The sequence below is a fragment of the Jaculus jaculus genome, chromosome 12, assembly GCF_020740685.1.
Source record: "Jaculus jaculus isolate mJacJac1 chromosome 12, mJacJac1.mat.Y.cur, whole genome shotgun sequence".
Lineage (NCBI taxonomy): Eukaryota > Metazoa > Chordata > Mammalia > Rodentia > Dipodidae > Jaculus > Jaculus jaculus.
In genome coordinates, this window is record NC_059113.1 from 43,927,780 (window position 1) to 43,940,419 (window position 12,640).

Below are 12,640 nucleotides of genomic sequence, written 5' to 3' on the forward strand. Positions count from 1 at the left end.
TTAACAGTTTTATAGACTGAATTATCTTTTAATTTTCCCAAGCTCTAACTGTACCATTACCTGCACTTCTTACTAATAACTACCTACAAGGTAAAGGTGGGGATGTGTTTGAAGCAAAGAGCCACAACATGGTGTAAGTTGGTATTGACTTCCCTCCTTATCAGGGATGTTAGTGCTTTGGTCACCTTTTCCTCTTCTCTGGTACTAAACTCCAATGAAAAGGGCAGATATGTTTGTATCCACACCAGCTCTGCCTTAAAGGGAGAGCTACTCAAGGCCACCAAGACTGTAAGAATGTTTAGGAAAGCACAGAACAACTTAGATGGTCTGGTGACTCTATATGAAGCACTAGCCATTCCAAGGAGATCTCATAGCCAAATAGAAGATATGACACTCCATGTTTGAAATAAATTATGTATTATATATAAACAATGTAAAATAATGTGAATATATGTAACACACATTAGGACAGTGTTCATATCAGTGTCATAGTAATTTAAAGTAGGGAGTGTTTCATAGGTAAGTGTGAGAACCTACAAGGTTGAATTTCTCCAGTGTTATAAGTTTATTTTTCTGTTTTTCAAATATATGCCAAGTTAAAAGACAAACAAACTGATTTTACTTTTCTAAGTTCCCTGGACCCAGCCTCAGGCCTAAAGTCCATGAAGATGGAAAAGTTTAAAGCCTCCGGTGCCTTCCTTCCCTTTGAGTGGTCACAGAGAAGGTTCAGGAAGACTGGTCAGTAGGACAAGTGCTGAGGGAGGTGGAATATCAGGGAAGGGTAGGATCTGGATGTAGGTATGATATCATGGAGCCAACACCCAGAAAGGCTTCGGGCAACCTTGAGAAACCGATGTTTTCACAATTCCTTATTCAATAATTTTTGCACATTTATCCTGAATATTTTTTTCAATGGATGTATTATCAACTCATTTTTCAAATTATGAGGCAGTATATTTTTTGGAAAAAAAGCTATATTAGACATACAATGTTTTAGACAACTTACTGTATATATACAGAGTTAGATAAATACCATTTCAATTTTATCACTTTTTTAAATTATTAAAAACATAAAACTTATATAAGTTTATGAAATTACTGCTTGGATTTCCTAAGTTCATGATGGTGTGGGAGTATAATATATTCTCAGACCTCTGTAAAACAGTCTTTCTGTAAAAGAAAGTAACATGACCACCCTTTATAATCCAGACAAAGTAGCAAATACTTTCAGATATTCCAAGAGGAAATAAGTGACATGCAGCTATGATAGGTGGCAGTCTTCTCTAATCCTGTCAAAGCATTTGTAGCAGAAAAGTCCTTGCATCTCCCATTGTGATCCATTTTCCAGGCTTATTTTAATTATGTAGCACTAGGACAGAGACTAACTTACCCAGACACCGTGTTTCGGACCCACTCCAGAGGCCGTTTGCCAAGCACTCTCTGACGTGGGAGCCCACGAGTGTGTAGCCGGTGTTGCAGGTAAAGATGGCTGTGGCACCATACACAGTCAGTGTCCCTATCTTGTTACCATTTGGGGGAAAGGACAGGCTTCCGCAGGAAATAACTAGAAGGGAAATGTTTGCGTTAGTCCAGGTCACACATTACTCTTGAGCTTAAACAAGCAGAAATCCTGAGTGGAAATTTTTCTTAAAAAATGCCCTAAACCTCAGACGTTCAGAACAGATCCAATATTTTCTAGATCCCTGCAATTAACTATTATTACTTACTTTTTATCCTCACAGGTCAATAAACTCTCTTTGGTCTGGGGAAATGGTTCAAAATCTTATTTGCAAAGCATATTGGCGTGGTGTTCAATTCCCTAGCACCCAAATAAAGCTAGATGCACAAAGTGGTGCACGTATCTGGTATTCATTTGCAATGGCAGAAGACCCTAGTGCACCTTTACTCTCACTCTAGCTCTGTCTCTCAAATAAATAAGTGAAAAAAATTAAAAAAAAAAAAAGTAAAAGAAAACCCACAGCGTATTCAGTGTATTTACCTAATGGCTAATGTACTGGAAAAGTTGATCATTTATCTCCTTTTCTGTCCATATCTACCCTGAGTGGTGCCACTGTTAGGGGACACTCCCATTTAGCTGGTAGAATCTGAATAAGAAGTGTCTTTGTGGAATGCCATTGTCTAGAACACAGTAATGTGTATAAAATCCAGGACTTCTAACTTTAATATTGGTGCCAAGTTTATTCTTTTTTTTTTTTTTTCCGTTACTTCTGTGTTTTGTTGAGACCGTGAGTTCTGTACAACTGCTGATTATTTAGCACATGAGAAAACTTCCAGAAGAGTAATAACTATATATAAAATCTAGCTCTTTTGTGAGTATACAAAGGTTGGCTGTAAGTTCCAGGGACATCTGTGTTGCCCCAGATATGACCGAGCATAGCCACATCCTCCCACAAGTAACTCCAGTTTAGTCACCCACACCAGAGGTACTGATGCCACAAGGCACATCTTTGTGCCTCAAATCCATAAAATCTTGAGCATAAAAATTAAAAAATCCCAAGAGGGGAGAAAGTGGGAGAATTCAAGGTTAATTGACCATCAAAGTCCCACATCTTTTTTTAAACTAGTAAGAATGCAAATCTTAGATTCTCTTCAAAGACAAGTTGACAGAGTCCTAAATGAGGTATGGCTTATACCATGATTAAAGCAACCCTGGCAAATGCCAAAAGCACTTGAGTTCTTGTGAAACAAACACTGTGATGAAAAAATGCAGGGACTTTGCTTGACTTAATGCTGGCAGGTGAGTGCGGACAATCTCCTAATAGGTTCTACACTGCATTAGGGCTGATGACAGTCCCTAGAGTGTTGCCTGAAGGTCTGTGCAGTGGACAAAGAAGACACACCCGAATGCCTAAGCCAGGGTTAACTCCAGCAACATTATAAACTAGCACCTACTGACAGAATGGAATCAGAAGTTGACTACCATGACGGTTTGTGCCTTGGTTACTCTCCTCATTTCCATGGCACAGTACCTAATTCAAAGCAACTCAGGGGAAGAATTTATTTTAGCTCACAGTTTCAGGGTGAGGAAGGCACAGTTTATGACAACAGGATCAGCTCCTGTTCATGTTAGAGAGAGCATGAGATGGCTTGCTCACATTTCTGGGGCCAACCAGAAAGCATAACAAGACTTGGACTGGAAGGCCAACCTATAACCTTCAACCGACACACCATGTGACTCACTTCCTTCAGTATTTTCTCATCTCAGAAGGTTCAACAGCCTTCAAAATCAGCCCTTCCAGCTAGGAACCAGGTGTTCAAACATATGCAACCGTGGGGGACGTTTAACATCCAGACTATATAGTTGGATAATAAATGTACCCCTAAAAGCTAACTTATTGAAGATTTGATTACCAGCTGGTGGATCCAAGGATGAAGAGTTGTGTGGATCATGACAGTTTTGATCTAATCATTGAATGAATCTATGGACAGATTGAAGGTCAAAATAGACTTCTGAGAGGGGTGTACAATTGCCAAAGGTGGAACCTAGCTGGAGAAAGTGGGTCCTTGGGTAAGTGACTTCCAAGGATGAATTATATTCTGGGCTCTCTCTTTTCCCTTTTTGGCTACCATGAGTCATGAGGTGAGCAACTTTATCCCTCCTCATGATGCAGGGCTCACTATAGTCTAGAAACAGCCAAGCAAGCAGACTGGGGCATGGAACCTCTGAAATAATGATATAAAATAAATTCTTCATCCCCTAAATTGTTTTTCTTGTTTGGGCACAGCAGGTTTTTTTTTTTTTTTTTTTTTTTTTTGTTTTTTTGTTTTATTTTTTTTTTTGGGGTTTTTTCTGTAATACCATGGCTTGAGAGGTATAGGCAGAAGGACTGCCATAGATACAGGCCAGCTTTAGGTAGAGTGGTTCCTTGTCTCAAAAAGCCAATAAAATATAATAATTTAGGGCTAGACGGTTAGCTTAGTAGTTAAGGTGTTTACCTGCAAAACCAAAGGACCCAGGTTTGATTCCCTAGGACCCACCTCAGCCAGGTGCACAAGGGGTGCACATGTCTGTTAAGATGCTTGTCTGTGAAGCACAAGGACCCAGGTTTGATTCCCCAGTATCCACATAAGTCAGATGCACAAGATGGCACATGTGTCTGGAATTCATCTGCAGGGACTGGAGACCATGGAACACCCATCCTCCCTCTCTCTCTCTCTCTCTCTCTCTCTCTCTCTCTCTCTCTTTGTGTTTCTTCTCTCCCACCTCTTTCTCTTAAAGTTTCTCAGCTATGTTTTATAGAGATAAAAAGTTTGACTGACACAAAACTTTCATGATCATTCGGGTGAAGAATTTTTGTAAGCACTTGATATTCAGTTCAGTTGGTAGAGTTTTTGCATCATCTGCACAAGACCTAAGGTTTGATACCCAGTGCCTTATAATCTGAATATGGTATCACATACCAATAATTCTAACACTCAGGAGTTGGAGTCAGAGGAATGAGAGTTCAATATTACCCTGGGTTACATGAAGCCCTTTCTCAAAAAAGAAAGAAAATTTTGAGTATGTTCAATTGAGATGAATGCTTTTAACTAAGCTGCTCTGAGTCTAAGATTTCACAAGTGATTCCATTTCAAATGGTGAGGTGTGGCCTGTAGTGGATCACTCACCGGAAGTCTGGAGTTTAGCTGTAAAAAACATCATGCAGATGTTTTCCTTTCCTTTCCTTTCCTTTCCTTTCCTTTCCTTTCCTTTCCTTTCCTTTCCTTTCCTTTCCTTTCCTTTCCTTTCCTTTCCTTTCCTTTCCTTTCCTTTCCTTTCCTTTCCTTTCCTGTCCTGTCCTGTCCTGTCCTGTCCTGTCCTGTCCTGTCCTGTCCTGTCCTGTCCTGTCCTGTCCTGTCCTGTCCTGTCCTGTCCTGTCCTTTCCTTTCCTTTCCTTTCCTTTCCTTTCCTTTCCTTTCCTTTCCTTTCCTTTCCTTTCCTTTCCTTTCCTTTCCTTCCCTTCCCTTCCCTTCCCTTCCCTTCCCTTCCCTTCCCTTCCCTTTCCTTTCCTTTCCTTTTCTTTTCTTGGCATCTGTGACTAAAAACCCATGAGAGCTATGGTGTGAGCCTTCAGGAATTTTCTCACATGTGTGCTGTGGGGAAATGTCAATGAATTCAAGTAGGATTTACATTTCCACAATTTGCTATGAACTTTTCTCTAAGCCTTTCTCCAAACACAGTGTGAACTCCACCTTGAGCTGTGATATTTAGCAATGCACTTAAAGTCATTTAAGTAATTGGATCATGTTTTCAATACTTCATGCTTGTCAGAAATGTGTCAAATGAGAACAGAGGTCTGGATTCATCTCCTGGTGGAGATCTCTATGTCCCTTTAATGTTAGACAAGCAAGAAGGCACATTCAGCCTCTACATCGGATTCTATCTTCCTAGCCCTGCTTATATACCCTAGTGAGGAAACTATTTAAAGCCTTTCCTCTAATAAGGCTTACTCGAGTGTAAAAAATTAATGGGGCAACAACAGAGCTTCTCAGCAGCTGGATAATGGATTCTAGACCTAGATTTTCCTTTGATACTAAACTCAACTCATTAATGAGGATGGCATAACAGCTTGTAAGGGAGAACCCCTCACTATTAATAATAACCTTGTCAAACTTCAAGGAGAAAGATTTCTTTCCATTTTATTTTCCTCACAACTTTCTAATAATAAATTCAGTGGGTTTTCCTTTTCCCTCCCATTGAAAACATACCCACCCAGACTATTCAACAGCTCCCTCAGAATCATGGGGTGTCTTTGCATAACTAAGCTGAGAAGAACAAGAACACACTTTCTGCTCACTATGATGAATGCTATGTGTCCAGCAAAGCTGAGGGTGTCAAGCCACTTGCCTCCCCACAGGGAAGCTTTCTTTTCAATTTGTCTCCAATATTGTACTTGCATTCATGGGGAAATCTACTTTGAAACAGTAGCATGTCATCACATCATTCCTCATACTGTAAGTTTAATGTTCCTTAGAGCAAGCTTAGCAGCAGGTGTGCTTAAAATGGGCCATTGTAGGCCCAGTGAACAAGGCTAAGTTGGATGGCCATGAATAGTCACCATCAGTGTGGTCTGCTCCTGTGAGAGGAACAGGATATGTCCAGTGGCCTCATGATAGATTTTTTTTTTTAATTTTTCTGTTTATTTTTATTTGAGAGCGGCAGACAGATATGTATATATGTGCATATATATATATATATATATATATATATATATATATATATATATATGTAGAGAGAGAGAGAGAGAGAGAGAGAGAGAGAATGAACGTGCCAGGGCCTCCATCCACTGAACTCCAGAAGCATGTGCCCACTTGTGCATATGGCTTATGAGGGTCCTGGGGAATCAAGCCTCGAACTGGGGCTATTAGGCTTCACAGACAAGAGCTTAACTGCTCAGCATTCTCTCCAGCCCTCATGATAGATTTTATAAACACATGAAGGCATTCTATGTGGATCAAGTGATGGGGGTTGGGGGTCAGGTAGCTCTTTTAGGCATTTGGGGTGACTGGGTGCCTGAAAATAAGAAACGGGAATGTCATTGAGCCTATTCTTACAGAGAAATCAAAGTATGATCTGATTTCTTATGTCTTCTGCTGACCTGTTTTTATTTACAAACAACCTCGGCCCCTCCTTGGAGGGAGGTCTTTCCTAAGATTTTAACATTGTGGGTTAAACATTGTGGTGTTTAAAACTTGGTGTCATGGCTAACCTCTTTGCAAGATAACCCCTAGCCTTAACTAACCAGATGTCCCTCTGGCTCACCTGAGCCGGAAAGTAAGGCCACCACCTTAAGGTCACAGATACGTTTGTGAGGGGAGGACACCCTATCTTAGCTGTCTGACCACTTGGGAATCTCCAGCTGCTAGTGAGTTTCCCCTTGGCTTGTCCCAGACATAGCTAGGCTGAGCTGAGGGAGAGCCCCTTAGACCTTACTCTTCACATGGGCTCTTTATGACCTCTGGCTCCCCACATGGCAGGATCTCTTTGAACTTTCTTTCTTTTCTCTCCATGGTTTTTCTAGGCTCTCCATGTGGGGTCTTTAGTCATGTGGGTGCCCTTCCTTGGCTCTGTATTTCCATCATTAAATATAATAATTTAATAATTATCCTTCTCAGACTTATTTTATTCAATTGTTTGATTAAAATTAGACACAAACCTAGGGTTCAGGGGGTCAGGACTAGTATCCCATTACACAGGATCTGGAGTCATTCTGTGAAGTCCAGGTACCCAGAGCTATCATCCATCGCTGGATGTGAACTGGAAGGAGACCTCACCAAGGTGAAAGTATTTGAGAGGGAATCTGCTGCCCATGTAGCAGTAAGCACTGGTTGTGAGCTGAGCTTTTATTCATGTGTCTTCTCATGTTCAACCTTATAATGGCTGATGTCCACTTTAATATTAGATAGACTAACAATATCATTCTAGCATGTAGACGGGATACTTGTGTTGATGGACCATACCTATTATGCGTAACCATTACTCCATACATACCACTGGTTGCCAGGAGGCTACCAAAGCCCAGCCTGACCTCTGCACCATGTTCTGATTTCAGTGAGCTCTCATCAGTTCAGAGAGAGACAGTCTGAGATATAGACAATGCTCTTTGAATAGCTATGTTGTAAAGATCCAATTTAGAATTTTGTTTCTATGTAAATTTTAAAATGCAAACATGTTTTTTTTCTGATCCATATTCATGTATTTCTGCAATAAGTACATTTCTTAATATATAATTATATATGATGTATCAATCAGTACAGAATCAAATAAGAAAAATAATGCTGACTTCCCTGTTGCATGGAGACACCGATCAGGTATATCAAATGTCCATGCTATGCCTCCCCAAACACAGGATGTGTGGAACTAGGACACCAACAGGACATGGGGACCTTCCCTGCACTATGAAGACCTCAGGCAAGACAATAGGCTCCCTCTATGCACTGTGGAAATCCCAGGGGTGGGCCTGGGGCCCCTCCCTGTGACAGAGACGTAAGATCTCAGGGCCAGGCTATTCTAATATAAGCCACAGCCAAGCAAAACTTTACGAATAACAACTTACTCCATATAACAATGGTTTCCATAAGGCCCAATATCATGTGGAAAGCAATTATTCCTTTTATAGAGAAGCTATCGGTTAGCAAACTGGGCTTATGAAAATGTGTCATTTTAAGAATTTTTAATTAAAAAACTAAATAATGTTTGAACTTCCTATTTTTTTGCACCTATTTAATTGTAATGTATATTATCACCAGGATTCACAGTACATTTTTCTGGGTACATATGGGTATGATAGGGAACATGGACAATAAATTACATTTAAGTAGACAATGGAAGGGAAATGTGCAGGAGAGAAAATGAAGTAATGCAGGGAGCGATTTCTTCATTACAGATCTCAGGAAACAAAGTCAATATCATCAGGTTCTAAAAAGATGTTTTTCACTTTAATTTTTGAGGGTTGAAGTCTTGAAGCTTTTTAGTACTTCTTAACATTATATTAAGAAGAGATGGTTATCATATCAAGCACCAATATTTATTCTAAGAAGATGAATGGATTTCAGTATTAGATACTGAAACAAGCTGGCTGTTAAAAAAAATACCCAGGAGCATATGAGTAAAAGGGACATTTGAGACAAAAATGTGAATTATTTTATCATTTCTGTTCCTTCATTGTTTGCATCTGAGATAGGATGCCCTGACATTTGGATGCTGTGCTCTTTGTAATAGCTCTTCTTATAACACAGTGTAAGAATTCTCATAGTCCCCCAGATCCTTTTAGGATCCACAAATTTCCCCTCTTCACCTTCTAGGTGCTAGGACCTGGCCAGACTCTAGCAGCTAGGTTATAAAGACACTTCCAAGTTTTAATATGATGGCACTCTTCCCACAAGTGATTGTTTTGTTTGAAAATAAACTCTCATTTACAAAAATAGATTATTTATGTCATCACAATGTGACTATCATTTTAAATACATTAATAGGCATTTAATTTTTTCTGATTTTAATTTTTAAAATTGAAGATGTTCTTCAACAATTTTACTTTATGATCTAGGAAAAGAAAGTATCTAAGATGTCCCCAATCTTCTGAATAGATTTCTTGTCAAATCCTCTCCCTTTTCATGTAGGACTCTTATTAGGTTACAAACCTGGTGACCTTAAGTTAATCAAAGATGAGAATTCCAGGGTGGGACTGAACTGTTGAGGAGAAAGGGATTGATGGCTCCTGCTTCCTGGACCCATGGGACCATGGAAAGCTGGCAGGGGTAGAGGATGGATGTCAGGAGCAGACACTAATAGCCATGGCCTCACCCTAAGTCCTCAAATATATGCACAATGCCCTGTGAATAGTGAGTGTGTAGCTTATCTTGGTTTTCCAGACGCAGACAGGGCTGAAGAGCATCTGAGCACAGCCCTAAGAGGTCAAAGACAAATCAACCAGGGAAGCCAGCCCAAGGGTGGATCCAGAACTTATGGTGTAATACGTACAATAGTGAACAAATCCAGGTCCTCAGGTATTACTAAGACTGTGGTGTTCTTACACAATTTTTTTTCAAAAAGGTATAAATAAAAGTAAATTGATAATGCCAACATCAATCATTTTGGGTGAAAAATATGGATTTTCCAGGTCAAAAGAATAATAATATCATTTATATGAACTTTCCCTTAACCTTGGCCTTTGCACTCTGTTTGTCATTACTCTCACACAGAGGTTTAGGTCTACCAGTGCACCTCAGAGAATCCCTGATTTTGAGCCTGGGAAAGCCAACCTTGGGACACATGTAAAAGATCTTGTCTTTATGAGAAAGCAAGGATTTAAGAGATGTGAGGTGAACAACATGGTGATTTATAAAAGTGACTCCCATGGGTAAACTGCAACAACTTCAAATATAGATATGGGAAGCAAAACAAAAGCAAACTATGTTTTCAGGTAGACTCTGTTGATTCTGGCAAATGTCATACACCTGTGGTAGCATACAAAAGGGGCAAATGGAAAAATGTGACAGAAAGCTCATGCTCAGAATTTCAATCAAGCAATGAACGAATGTGTACAACTGTGTGCAAAATGGATGAGTGTCCTGTGGCAAGTGACTATAGCAGATGGACAGATATGTTCACTGCCCTGGGCCAAACATAGTGGTTGAATAGGAATATAGTTGAGAGTCATACAGGAGACTTCCCGGAGCTTTAGAATGGAGACAAAAACATGGCTCCAGGTTCCAGGGAAACACGGCTCTGCCATCGTACCCCAATAAGGGTTACTTCCCTGATGCTGTGTTTAGTTCAAGAATCAACAGAGTGTCATGTTTGCAAATGTTCATTGTGAGTGAACTAGTATGGAAGGATGGTTTCAGACACTAATATCAAAGTTCAGAGTGCAGCTATAGGGTCTGTCAAGGTCCTGTCTTTTGCAGAGAGAGATACAGCAAGCTCCATGGGGAATCAGACACAAGAGGCTTTCTGCAGGTCACACAATAGCAGAAGCCTTCTCTCAACACCACAGCCAGGAAGCCAAATCTGTGCTGAAGACTCTATGCCTGCCTTAAAAAATACTGGTAGTTTCCTGACTACCTAGAGACTAAACTAATTGAAAAGTCTTTATTCCCAGTGCTATCTCCTTTCCCCTTGATGGCCCTCATGCCATATCCCCAAATCATACAGTGGCTTGTACAAGCAGAAGGCTGAGAGTGTATGAATGAGGGAGACAAGCATGTGGCAGGACTGTGATAGGAGAAAGCTGAGTGCAATGCAAGGGTCAGGCATTTGTCACCAAACCAGACATCAGTCACTAAACCAGGCTTCCCCTAAGACAGAATAGAGGCCTCAAGTGTCATGCTGATAGCAAGCTTCAGACAAGGTCATCCTGAGAATATAGGGCATTTAAGTCTCATGCTCCTTGTGTCAGCATTTCTCCTATTCATCTCTATTTCTGGCCTAGAGCTTGTAATACGAGCTTAATTAACATATGTTATATTAGAAATTGAATAAAAGGTATTATCTAAGACAACTAAGCATGCATTCTTTTGTATTTCTCCTTTTATATTCAAGTTTTATTATTTCCAAGATTTGTATTTTATACTGTTGTAACCACTTATCTCTGAGCATGATAATTTCCCATGAACAACCATGTAAAGATGCTATATTAAAGATGCATGGATCAAAAGACACTCAGAATAATGTCTGCTTTGTCTTATGTTACTATTTATTCATATTCATTATGAAAATCACTCAAAGTGTTAACTGCTTATCTTGTACCTGACACTAATACTTTCAAAGCACTCATTATTGAGAACACAATATTTCTGGCATAAATAAGATTCTCCAATATCCCAGTGAGAAGTCATATGTAGTTTGAGTACAGAATAATAGTTATCTCTTTAAGCCTGATCCTCTATTTGTCTTTGAGCTGATAAAAATATTTGAGTATTATAACATTACAAAGTATACAAAATGCCATCATTAACAAGGAAGACACAACACTCAACATGTAATTCCATAGTTATATTTTTCATCATGTTACATTAGCATGCATGAGCATCATGACACACCTTTTGACCTTCAGTCTGGGGATCTGTGAAGGGACAGTACCTTTATAATGGCTCCATGGAGGTTAGTGACTTTAAAATCCTATGCAATATGGGAGAGGTCTAGCATCACTCACCTTTACAGCAGGGTCTGTCTTCTCCTGTGCTCCAGGTCCCATTTGCTTGGCACTGCAAGAGCCTCTGTCCCTCTAAGTAGTAGCCGGGGCTGCAGCTTAGCAGAACCTGAGCTCCATATTCATTCAGTGACCCCGAAACCAGCCTCCAGAGGACATGTTCTGACAGCTGGGTTTCGATGCTGGGACAGGGCACCGCTGCAAGATAAATACACTCAGCATTATTTCATCAGCTTTGAGCAACTGGCCTGTTGCCTGCTGTTAGTCCTGAGGGCTTTAGTGTGTGAATCATATCATGGGGTATGACAGGAATACTTTGGCTTCTTGTTTCAAGGCTTCCCTGTTTCATTACAGATATGGTCTTAAGGTCAGGCTGAAGTGTTAGGGTAAGCCACATGTTCACTTGTAGGTAGCAGAAATGTGCATTTGGGAAATAAATACATGCATGTCAACATCTCACACACAAATCTTTCTCAGTGGTATTTGAGATGCTTTGAACAGCAACCATGGAACTGGAAACCAGAGTGGACACTGGTTATCAGCCAATGGGATGGCCACATTTCTTCTCTGTGAAATATACATATTGCTATACATTACTGAATTTACAAACACAGAAAAAATACTTAGGCACATTGCATTGCCACTGTTGGGAAATATATTTTTAATATTTCATTTTTATTTATTTTATTGACAGAAAGAAAGAGGGAGCGGGGGTAGAGGGAGAGAGACAGAGAGAATGGGAGCACCAAGTCTTCCAGCTGCTGCAAATGAACTTCAAATGCATGTGCCACCTTGTGCAACTTGCTTAAATGGGTCCTGAGGAATTGAACCTGTGTCCTTTGGCTTTGCAAACAGGCAAGTGCCTTAACTACTAAACCATCCCTCCTGCCCAGGAAAAGTCTTTATTACTTCTTAAATGAGGGCATTACCCTGCACCTGGAGAAAGGATGAGGGGACAGAAACTCTTGCACTGAGAACTATGTGAGCAG

At 40.1% G+C, this 12,640-nt stretch overlaps 1 protein-coding gene across 4 annotated transcripts in view; it reads right to left on the reverse strand.

Moving 5' to 3' along the window:
* Csmd1 (CUB and Sushi multiple domains 1) overlaps positions 1–12,640 on the reverse strand; it is a 1,843,561-nt gene that overhangs the window by 58,356 nt on the left and 1,772,565 nt on the right. For all 4 annotated transcript variants that reach the window (XM_045131039.1, XM_045131041.1, XM_045131040.1 and 1 more), the window contains 2 exons: positions 11,655–11,849; positions 1,391–1,564 (listed from right to left, as the gene is read on the reverse strand). In XM_045131039.1, the coding sequence (XP_044986974.1) occupies positions 1,391–1,564; positions 11,655–11,849 (369 nt within the window). The remainder of the gene's footprint in view (positions 1–1,390; positions 1,565–11,654; positions 11,850–12,640) is intronic.